A 12,587-nucleotide genomic window follows, 5' to 3' on the forward strand; every position below is an offset into this window, starting at 1 on the left:
ACAGCTGAATGAATATTACTGTTATGGATGAGTGTAGAATACCCTTTACCTCAAAGCACAATGTGAGATAGTCTAAGGTCTGCTGAAGGATGTGACAGGTTTTTAAGAACTGGAAAGGAAGTAATGGTTGGAGGCTGATTCACTGTGGCAATGTGGTTTATGGTGTCCTATTAGAAATTGCAAGGGATATATACTTCTGAACTAGCTGGGCAGTGTATTGTCTGTTCATCAAAGCTCTGGAGAAGTTGTCAGCACAGTTGCTTAACTGATGGTTCCCACTGTAGATAGAGTTTCTAGATTTGCCAGTCACTGCTGGGATGGACTTCTTGATGTGGAATAGCTGACAACTGTCAACATGGGGCTACTGTTGATGGTTAGAACAGTTCATGGGAATTGAGGTTTTTATGAAAGTAAGAGATATTAATTCTATTTTGATGATGATGTCACTAGACCTGGAACACAAGTTTGGATTGAGGACGATAGAAAAGAAAATCACTGGAGTTCTTTTCAAGGGAATCATCCTGGCATTTTCCTTAAGCAATTTAGGGAATCTGTAGAAAGAATACATCAGGATATGAACTTTGGGTCTCCTGAAAGTGAACCCTGCATCTTAACGTGCCACTTTGATATGTGATTTATTATGAGGGCATTAGAGAAGAGAAGATCAACTGCTACAAACGTAGCTCACTAAGTCGATAAAGAACAGCTAAGGGATTTTGGGGCTAAATGTTGAGGTTCTGGAAGAAAGAGCTGAGGTTGTAATTGTCACAGGTCTAGATGATGATGATGATGATATCAGTGACACTGAGCCTCTCATGGGGTGTTTAAGATGTTGAATGAACAGGAAGGATTCCTTTAAGTTACCCATCAACAGTTTGCCATAGGAAGAGGGCATTTGAGTACCCATAGCATTTCCAGAGATTTTTTTGTACATTTAGCTTTCTCACTGAGAGGATTAGGATGGATGTCTTGGGTTTGGTGTCTGAAGGATGCTGGGGAAGGTATTCTTCCATGACAGCAAGGCCACAGGCACTTAAGATGGTGACCAGAGTCATAACATTCACAGTGACAAGCAAGGAGTCTATTTGTAATGGAACAATAACAGTAGAAAGGTGGGGATTAGGCTTATTATTGACTTGGATGTAAAAGCAAGGCTGCAAACATTTGGGGGAAGATGACGATCAATCAAGGCAGAAGGCCTTTCCGTGGGAGCTTGTGCACAACAATATGGGGACTACTAGGGAGACAAGTTAATATAGATCTATGGAGCTTTCAGAATTTCATGACCACAGTGGTGGAGCTCTTGTTAGAGGATACAACAGCAACATAAGGATTGTTTTATTAAGGTCATTAATAGGTATATAGTCCACAGTCATGTAGGCTTGTGTGTGTGTGTGTGTGTGTGTGTGTGTGTGTGTGTGTGTGTGTGTGTGTGTGTTTGTGAAATCTTAGGGGACTTAACTGCTAAAGTCATCAGTCCCTAAGCCTACACACTACTTAACTGAAATTATCCTAAGGACAAACACACACACACCCATGCCCGAGGGAGGACTCGAACCTCGGCCGGGACCAGCCGCATGTTGGCTTCATTGCCAAAGTATTTGAGTAAGGAAGACAAAACCAGATTAGAGGTGAGGAATCTCTGGAATTCTAATGTGGAGTAATTGTATGCTTTCAACCTTTATGATGACTGAATGAAAAGTATAAGCCATATACAAACACAAAATATGTACAGCATAACTGCAGTTATCTCCAGTATAGAAATTACTTGTCCCAAATGGGTATATTTCCTCTCAACTAATTAAAATTCTCAGTTGCACACATGGGAATTACAGCACAATAAACATAACTGTTCCAATCTTGCAGGAAAGTGTTACAAAATGAAAACATCAAAGTAATTGTGTCATTAGATGAATTTGTCCAAAAATTTTCATTTCCTTGGGTATTCAATTAGGACAATACACTTTAAATAGTGTTTTAGGTGATATTATTATTAAATTTTTGAAATTCTGATTATTCTATCTGTTTTGAGTTTTAAAATCAAAACAAAGTTTTTTTCATTTATTAGTGGCTATTTTGTTCCTCACATATAAATTCCTTCCAGAAAAATAATACAACAGACGCAGTTCCTAATATTAAAGCTGTAAATTATCTGGGAGACACTGAAGACTTATTTATTTGCTCCTCTAGTATCAACATTGTGAGGCTGGGTAATAAAGAATTAAGACTTTCTTCCATTCTAAATCAGCACAATCTCTTGCATAACCTAGGTAAAGTGTATGTTGATTCTCAGATTCTAGTAACAGAGTTATGACAAGTTGACTAATGATATGATTAAATAGGACAGGGGAAACTTCACTGGCCATGGCCAGGTATGTGGATCACGTGGCAAACAGCAAGCACCAACAATGTAACCAGTCATTACAAGTGAAATATCTTTACCAGAACAGAAGTTTGGGATTAATGTTTTATCATATAAAGTAAATACTTGTAACAAATGTATGAAAAGCATCATTCAATGCATATTACGAATAAAGATGGGAATTAAGAAGCAGAAAGCAGAAATCCGGTGCCAGCACACAATCTACAAATATTGAAAATGTTTCTATTTAATAACACTTAAAATTGTGTCCTTGTTATATTTTATGAAAACATATCTTTTAACCAAAGGCTGTTTAAAGTATTTTCATCACTTTGAACAGAACATTTCATATTTCCCATCTTCACAAAATTAAAATCACACAACTGATTTACACAAAAAGTGCTTGTTGCAGATTGAACTCAAAACAGTATAGATACATGTATTATTCATCAACCAGTGACTTATTTACCAATAATGAGAAAACTACTAAATAGCTCTTATCCTTGTTATCAAGTCAGTACAGCTGACAAATTTTAATGCTTTCAATTGTGTTTTCTTGTTTACATATTCATGATGGCTAGTAGATAAAAAAATATCTAGTGGCCACAGAGAAGATGAGCTTACCAACATAACACAAAAAGTTTAGAAAAAAACTTTATAAAGCGCTGACGTGCACAAACATGATAAATAGCTACCAACGTCTGTTTCAACTCAAAATTTCGTTACTTTTACTTCAGTCAAAATAAAATATTTTCTTCCAAAGATTCATAAACACAGATAAGTAGCACTGTTACTGTTAAAAATTATTTCTAATATTTCACTACAAGTTACAGTAGTGGGAATATTAACAACAACAAAAAATTGTGACAACTGTCAATAAATATGAGTATCAATTACAGCAGCCCGAGTTTTAACACAGAATGAAAAACAGCACTGCTAACTGTCAGCATGTTAACAATGGTAACAGTAACTACGACATTTTAAAATAAAAAATAACAGATGATTACAGAAAACAAAATTTTTGAACAATGAATGCAAAGAATATGGAAAGAGTCCACTGATTGTTTTAAATGTATTAGCAGTAAGAAGCAACTAAGAGCCATTTGTGCTTGCAACTAAAATTTCCTAAGAGGTCACACTTAATAAAGTTATGTATATGTATTGTCTCTCATATTTTTGTACATTATAGCCAGCTCTGACTGCCTCATTTTGAGTGAGTGATATCTTTCCATACTCCACATACCAGTTTACAACAGACACAAAGACACAGAAGGGTATCAGCCAGTTTTTCTGGAGTCAGTTCTCAAATTCATTTAATCGTGATCTTACAGCATTTTCCAAGACTTCTAAGCTGGCATAATCAAGTTCCTTTATGAGCAGCAGGACAGCGGAAAGCACATTTGTATTCTGAAAAATGCCCAAAAATTAATTACTCCAAAAGTAATTTAATTAGATACACTATTTAAATATCAGTACCATAACAGCCATGTGACAGTTTCTGAGTAATGGTAATTCTTGTTTACCGAAGAAAATATTGCTTATAGTATACTGTTCATATCTCACACCATGTATTCTGATGGTACAGATTAAAATGGAAAGATTTATCAGTGTACACTCTTTGACATAAAACCTGGCCAGCAGTCAGCTCCCACAGAGTCCAAGACTGCACCAGCTGTGACATGCCCACTCTGATAATTCTCTCTGTCTGGCTGTCTGCACAATCTGGAAACACGGTAAGCAGTGGCAGCTCCTTAAGGAACTCTTGTCTCCTATTCAAGTTGTTCTCTGTCTACACCCAGATCTACTGGTACACAATGTGTCATCTGACTGCAATGTCGTGGTCGAAACCCTCGTTGCCTAAATTTTTTATAACGCCTTTTGTCTGAATGCTGTGGTCCTGAGTGTAATGGAAGAACAGGTACAATGTATTTCACTTTCTGACACATCCATAATAACAGCTCCATCCAATAACATTTTTGAGACAGATTTCTTGATGGACTGTCTGCCTTTGAATGCCTATGTGTCAGGCCTCTCCAGGACCACACTTTCTAGCACCTGGCGGCAGCAGCTGTCACAGCGGACCTAAGCTCCTTCACCCTGTGTCGAAAGTGTCAGCTACTGTTCCTCACTTTATTGTTGTTGAATGATGCTCCACAAAAATTGTCTATGATTTGCATTTCATGCCCAACAGTAATGGAGGTAGACGACCCACTTTTATATGGTGAGTATTGTATTACACCAATATGCAAAACACGAGTATGGCTCAAAATTAATTTTATAGTTTGTGATCCAAACAGAATACCTCACTAAGTTGTCTAACATTAATAATAACATCTCCTCTTTTTTCCTTTAGAAGCAACTCTTCATGCAATTTTTCGTTGGGAATCCTTATCTTTTTGTGAGGCCACAGTGAGTAAATATGGTGTAATGGGTTTTACTGTCATTCTTTGATTCTTACAGTAAATGTATGCAGCTAACTGTGTAATACCTTGAAATGCATTCTCTATAGCAATGAAGGCATGCTGCACATTTTGAGGTCCATGTATGGAATCACGGAGAACTTAACGCTGATCAAAAGTAATATTTAAGATATTTAATTACACTTAAATGAACAAAACTGAAGCTCCCAGTGTGAAAGGGAATTGCTAATGCCGGTGTCAGCAAATGTCTATGGGTGTGCCTAATTGCTGTTACACAGATCGAGCACAGAGGAACTATATTCATTTCATAACTATTCCCCAGATATATGGGTACAATGTGATGAACAAAAAAATTTTTGTGACTGACAGTAGAGTCAAAGTTCTTCAGAGATGTTTGTCTAGTGGAGAAGCTTGGTATTCAGAAATCAGATACATACATAAACATTAACACAGCTTATTGACTTGAGCTACAGAGAAGACTTAATGTGTAAAGGTTTTCTTCACATTTTTTTACGGAATATCTTCAAACAATTTGCAGCTCCATTAATTAAAATGGAAAATAGGAATCTAGAATGCACTTGTCTGCTCAGAAACTACAACTGAGAACCCACGTTACCCTTGCATCACAAGACACATGTGGAACCACTGAGCAAATGAGAGCCTGTTGGGAGCCAGTCTCTCTTGTCGCTATGTTTGTTGCTGAGGCGCATACCACATCGATAAAGATAATAAAAGTTGTTACCTATGTGAAGTACGGCATTCTTGGAGTCCAAAAATTAAAGTTTGTGTCTCAGTGTCTTATTTTACATGAGAATTAAGTAGCATACGTCAATGAAGTGGAGAAGAAATGCCAAGTGAATTTATTGTAACAATTCAGGACCACATGTGGAAGTAAATGGACTGTCACAGGATTGTCAAATATTTGCAACCATGTTTGCTAGTCTTAGCTGAGCTGGAAGTAGTTGTGTAGTGAACTTGTCTTGTTCATCTTACAGACCTCTCAGAGGGGAGGCACAAGAGCATTTGGTTTTTATGCAGCATTACCTCCTGATACTTTCTAAATTCCTTCCAAGCTACCTATATTTAAGGCTTTCAATTAGATTTAATATAAAATTTCTCATTTTTGAAGCTTTCAAGTGTGGAAGGGGGCTGTTAACACCAGTGTTACATAATTTCAGCAGGGGGATAGCAAAGTCAGAGGTATTAGTTTCCACTCAGGCAGTGTACAGCATGTGAAATATGGACGTATGTAATTTTTCATCATGATATATACAAACAAATAAAACACTTACTCCAATGGTCTGCACCAAAATCTTGTTTCAATGAAATAAAAAGTATTTGGAAATCTGCCTTCCCCAGCACACTATGAAACTGTAAGATACCAAACACTTTGCACCTCAAAATCAACTGTGTCTGCCTGCAGACTTGTACCACCTACAAAAGGAATTTTATGGCTATCATGGGAATGCAGAAGCATGTTGGTGAAGATGGCAGCAAGAAGAAAGGTCGTTAACTAATTATACAATATAACACAGTAATCAATTCATGTGAAGAATCATGAGAGAAGAGAATGAAAATTGTGTTGATTAACACAGAAACTAAACTGTAAATGTGGACAATGTGCAATTCTGCATCTTCATATGCTTATCACCTCCAGATATACCATAGGTAATGCATACTAACAAGCTTCTTCATTGTTTTCATGATTTGTTGCACCTTGTTTGATACAGAGATTATGAACAAAATACAGATTCTTGTCACTGACAGTTGCTTTGAATCTTTTCAGAGACTTTCTCTTGTTTCTTTGGTGATGTAATTTTGTATCCATGAAGCAGACAACTATGGCTACTCCTGTGAGGTTGCTAAAAGACTTATGACATGGTGGGTTAATATTCATCACTTACTTGTGACAGATAGCAGCTCAGTTAAAGTAGCAGCAAAAGAATGTGAGAAGACACAGTTTTTGAAGCAAATTTGGAACTGATTTCAAAAGCAGCTACCATTTCAGAAAGTGAATACTTTACAAATATGAGGACAAGGCACTGCTGCAGTAAACCCTCTCTCATTGCCATAATTGTAGCTGAAGTAGATAGCGCGCAACATCAGAGGTGAGAGTAGGGGTAGCTTATGCTTGAAACGACCATTCATTATACAGTATTAATTTGTTGTTAAAACTATTATTTATGTTATTCATTTCTTGCCCACCCCTGTTTGATACCAGTGTACATCACTAGTGAATCTAGAAGAATGAGAAGACTTTTTCAACACAGAATACAACATTTACCTTGACATCTCAATTCCAGAGCAGTAAGAAAAGCCCAACAATAAAAGATGACAATGGCAAGCTGGTGACACACCAGAACTTTTCAACAATCTCTGTTGATTTAACATGGTGATGACACACAAATTCGTGTTGCAGTATATTACTTAACAGTCAAGTATCTAGTATGACCTCTCCCACTGCTACAGGTAACACTGAATTTTTGACCACGACTACTGTTTACCATTGGCTCAGCTGCTGGTTATAGTGTTACAGCTGTAAATGGAAGATTATGTTTGATAATTTTGTTCTGCTGCTATCTGAATGAGTTATGGCAACAGATAAGGGTTTCTCATTGCTTTTATTTACACAACTACTTAAACCAACATGGAAATTCCAGGTAATCAAGTGCACGTTTCACTTGCGACATTCGCTTTGAGTACAATTCGTAAGCCTTCTGGCAATCTTGGTCCAATACCTCATGGGAGCAGGCATAATGGTTTGCTTTATGAGTGCCAAGCAACAAAACTTTGATACTATCCATCATTTAGGGACATAGCAAGAAGGGAACATTATAAAAGCAATGAACAAGCAAGTTAGTGTGCATTACAAGTAGAGATCTCAAGCAGAAAAACATATGAAGGTGCACAATTGCACATTGCCAGCATTCAAAGTTAAGTTTGTGTGTTAATGAACATAAATTTCATTTTCTTCTCTTCTAAATCCTCAAATGAATTTATTACTGCATGACATTAAACAATTAGTTAACTGCATTTCTTCTTGCTTCCATCCCCATCAACATGCCTCTGCAGTCTTATTCTATTTGTATGTGGTGCAAATCTGCATGCAGACACAGTTGATTTTGAGGTGCAAAGTGTTTGGTATCCTACTGTTTCATGATGTGGGGGAAGTCAGATTTCCACTTACTCTTTATTCCACTGAAACAGGTTTTCAGTGCAAACTATCAAAGTAATAGTTTTATTTGTTTGTATTTTGGGGAAATTGTAATCATGATGGAATATTACATACCTCAATATTTCACATGTTGTATGCTGTCCAAGTGGAAACTAATATCATAAAATTAGACAACATTGTCTGTGGAGCGAAGTGATCCGGTGCTATACTTAAAACAGCAGCCTGGATTGCAATAAAATTTTTTGATTGCCTGGTTTTGGCTTGTGTTAAAGCCATCCTCAGAGTTTTTGTTCCCCCAGGGCTGATACCATGAGATGTACACTAGTATCACGTGAAAAAATGAGGAGCCACCAGCGCCAGCCATAGGGGGCAACAAATTTGAGGATGGCTTTAACATAAGCTGAAACTGGTCATAATAAACAAATGTTATTGTGATCTCAACTGTTGCTTTAATCAAATGAAACTGATATCACTAGCTTTGGGCATTAATAGTCCCCCTCCCATATTGGAAACTTTTTTTTTAAAAAAAAAAAAGAAAGAGGAATTCTAGATTAAATATAACTGAATGCCTTAATTATACATATATTAAGATGGTATCTGTTCTTTCGGACATGTCCGGAAGAACAGATACCATCTTAATATATATATAGTTAAGGCTCACCAGCCACTTGACCATCTTCTTCTTCTGTGCGAATGCACAAACAGTGCCCAAACTCTCACAGAAATCAGCAACGCGACACGAGTAATGAGTATAATGGACGGGGGCACTACGAATGTGGTGCGGGACAATATGTTGAGAGTGTGGGTTTCGTGGGAGGTGTGCCAGAGATAAATCCCTGCAGCCACGCTAGCCTCTGTGTCCTCGGTGGCTCAGATGGATAGAGCGCCTGCCATGTGAGCAGGAGATCCCGGGTTCGAGTCCTGGTCGGGGCAAACATTTTCATGTGCCCCGTTGACGTATGTCAACACCTGTAAGCAGCTAAGGGTGTGCATTTCAATGTAATTGAAATGCAATCTTAGGATATATCAAGGGATAATGCTGCATAAAAACTGAATGCACTCATGCCTCCCCTCTGAGAGCCCTGCAAGACAAGCAACACAGCTGCCCCTAGCTCAGCTAAAACTAGCCAATGTGGTTGCAGATATTTGGCAACCCTGTGACAGTGCATTTACTTTTAATCCACTAAATTCACTTGGCATTACATTTTCACTGCAATGAGTTATGCTGCATAATCCTCATGTGAGATGAGTCACTGAGACAGAATATTTAATTTTTGGACTTCAAGAATGACTTACTTCACATGGGTAACAACTTTTATCATATATATGTTTGACACTGTGTCAGTGTACACTAAGTATGCTGGAACATCAGCACAACACGTTATATGTTTTAGTTGTGTGTTATTCTATTTGCGACATGCTGATACTTGCTGCCGCATTTTATCTGACACATCACTTTGTGACTTTTTGCAAGACACCAGCTATTAGCAGCGTCTCGTTAAATTGGTGGTTCCATACATTTTGTGATGCAAGGACAGTGTGAGTTATCAGCTCTAACAGCAGTGTAGAACAGTGCCCTCTAGATTCTTATTTTTGGTTCTATTCAGTGGAGCTGCAAACTGTTAGAAGAAATTCTTTAACAAAGTCTCAAGAAAACCTTTACACATTAAGTATTTGCATAAGCTCAACTCAGTAAGCCGTGTTAATGGTCACAGATATCTGATTTGTGAATACCAAGCTTCTTCACTGCACAAACATACCTGAAGAACTTTGACTTTACTGTCAACAAAAAATAGGATCCCCATGTCAGGGAAATAGTTGAAGTGAATACATATCCTCTGTGCTAGATCTGTGTAACAGCAATCAGACACATTCGTAGATGTTTGCTTACACTGGCATTAGCAATTTCCTTCCACTCTTCTGTCTTCAATTTTGTTGCTTTTAATCTAATTCAATACATTAAATATCACTTTTGGCCAGTATTATGTTCTCCATGAATTCATTCATGGACATCAAAATGTGCAGAGTGCCTGCATTGCTACAGAGCATTCACTGTAAGAGATTCACGCAGTTTATCGCATACATTCACAGTAAGACCTTAAACAATGATACTGTTACTCATGATGGTTTGATGAAACATGAGAATCCCCAATGAAAAATTGCATGGAGAATTGCTTCTAACAGGAAAAGGAAGGAGATATAAAGCATTAACAACAACATTAAACAAAACAGTGAGGTATTCTGATTGGATCACAAACTATAAAATTAATTTTCATCCATATGCATGTCTCGCATATTAGTTTAATACATTACTCACCATATAAAAGTATGGCATCTGCCACTGTTACTATGGGGACTGATTTTTTAAGTAAGTACCGTTTTGAAATTAAAAAAAAAAAAAAAAAAAAAAAAAAAAAAAAACGTGCTAAGATATCTCAATAATTTTATTTCTAAATGAAAGCCTGTACCTTAATCTACTTTTCTACATAATTTCTGTCAATATTGAGGCACTTGTCATAACGTTGTACCAGTTTTTGAATACCCTCCTTATAGAAGTCTGCCGCCTGACTTGTTAATCACCACATCATGACTGATTGACTTCGTCATCGCCTTGAAGACGCTGACTGCCCAGGTGTTTCTTCAAGTGCAGGAACAGATGGTAATCACTGTGCTCAAGATCGGGGCTGTATGGAGGATGATCTAGAGTTTCCCAACGGAAAGATGTGATGAGATCTTTGGTCTGATTCGCCGCATGCGGACGGGTATTGTCTTGCAGCAAAACGATGCCCTTGCCCAACTTCCATGGACTGTTGCTTTGATGCTGGTGTGACATAGGCCATCCATATTTCATCGCCCGTAACAATTTGGCTTAAGAAATCATCACTGTCATTGTGGTACCGCTCAAGGAAAGTCAATGCACTGTCTAAACGTTTGTTTTTGTGCACGTCCGTCAACATTTTCGGTACCCAACGTGTGCACAACTTACGGTAATTCAAGTGCTCAGTCACAATGCCATACAAAACACTATGAGAAACATTAGGAAAGTCATCCCACAAGGAGGAAATCATAAAGCGTCTGTTTTCTCTCACTTTATTGTCCACTTCCTGCTCCAAACTTTCATTAATGACCGAAGGACGCCCTCTCCGTTGTTCCCCATGCAAATTTGTGCGGCCATCTTTAAATGCTCTCACACACTTTCTTACCATTCCATCACTCATAATGTTTTCTCCATAAACTGCACAGATCTCGCAATGAATATCGATCGCTTTTAGGTCTTTAGCACTAAGAAATCTTATAACGGACCGTACTTCACAGTCGGCGGGACTCATGATTATCAGAGGCATCTTAAACACTCAGTACACAGTGTAAACAAGGAAGAATCAGACTGTAATGTCGTCAGTGCGTAGATTAAGGTACAGGTTTTCATGTAAAACTAAAATTAGTGAGATATCTTAGCACGTCTTTTTTTAATTTCAAAATGGTACTTACTTGTAAAACACGCCTCGTATCAAGCGTGAAAGGTAAACCATAAACATTTTTTATGGAGCACCACTTAAAGCAATGAGCGGTAGCTGATGCTTTCAAAGCATGGTGAGGGAGTGCAGGTTGCCACAGCAGCTGCTGGTCCATGAAACAACCTTTCACAAACATGTTATTGAACGGAACTGTTATTACCGTTGTGTCAGAAAATGAAATACATTGTAGTTGTGCTACTATTACACTCAGAACTTTAGCATTCAGATGAGATGCACTACAAAAATTTAAGCAATGAGCATTTTGACCGCAGGACATTGTAGTCACACAACACACTGTTTACTGCTGTACCACGAATGTAGATGCAGCATAACAACTGAAACAGAAGAAAAGACTTCCTTGAGAAACTGCCGCGGCCTATAGTGTTGGCAGATTTCACAAACTGCCAGACATTGAGAATTAACAGTTTGGCCATGTTATTTGTCCCATGTCACGAAGGGTGCAGACTTAAGACTGTGGCTGGATTGCTTCTTTTTATCTGTATGTAACAAAATGTAACATACTGTCAATCATAGCCCAATTGTTCTTTATTGAAAAGGCCTACAGGGCTCTGTTCTAGGCCTTCTACTATTCCTTCTTTATACTGGTGATGTAAATGGCAATACTGAAGTAAAAGAAAGCTCTTATTTACAGATTCCAGTACTGTTTTAAATACAGATGGATATTTAACATCTTTGAAATCAGCATTATGAACATTGATGGCTAATAATTATCTGGTTTCAACATGAAGAAAGAACTGAATGAATGAATTTCCAATCATTCCTATTGCAGTAGCCACCAGAAAGATTGCGGGATGCGCACATCGGCACGGCGCGTCACGGACAGTAGCTGCCGCAAGTAAAGTCCTGCCCACCAGAGGGCACACGAGAATTCAGTCGTGCCCTCCGCCGGCGGAACAACAACTACTCAGGCAGCATGGGCTGTGCCCAGCCAGTTCACATCAGGCATGCCTAGCAGACAGTTCCTGGTCTACACTAGGTGAAGTGTGACAGAAACGTGAATCGTGTTACTACACAATTGGCGATGAGTAGGGTCGTTCTTTCAAGTGTTTTGTCTACGTTCCGGTTTCGCAGCTTATCCACAGCATGGAGGATTT

General features: G+C 38.1%; 1 protein-coding gene across 1 annotated transcript in view; it reads right to left on the reverse strand.

Moving 5' to 3' along the window:
• Positions 1–3,446: 3,446 nt before the first annotated feature.
• LOC126469585 (uncharacterized) overlaps positions 3,447–12,587 on the reverse strand; it is a 328,341-nt gene continuing 319,200 nt past the window's right edge. Inside the window, exon 11 of the mRNA XM_050096702.1 lies at positions 3,447–3,769. Coding sequence (XP_049952659.1) covers positions 3,659–3,769 — 111 coding nt within the window. The 3' untranslated portion in view covers positions 3,447–3,658. The remainder of the gene's footprint in view (positions 3,770–12,587) is intronic.

This window comes from Schistocerca serialis, chromosome 3 (assembly GCF_023864345.2).
Source record: "Schistocerca serialis cubense isolate TAMUIC-IGC-003099 chromosome 3, iqSchSeri2.2, whole genome shotgun sequence".
In the NCBI taxonomy this organism is placed as follows: domain Eukaryota; kingdom Metazoa; phylum Arthropoda; class Insecta; order Orthoptera; family Acrididae; genus Schistocerca; species Schistocerca serialis.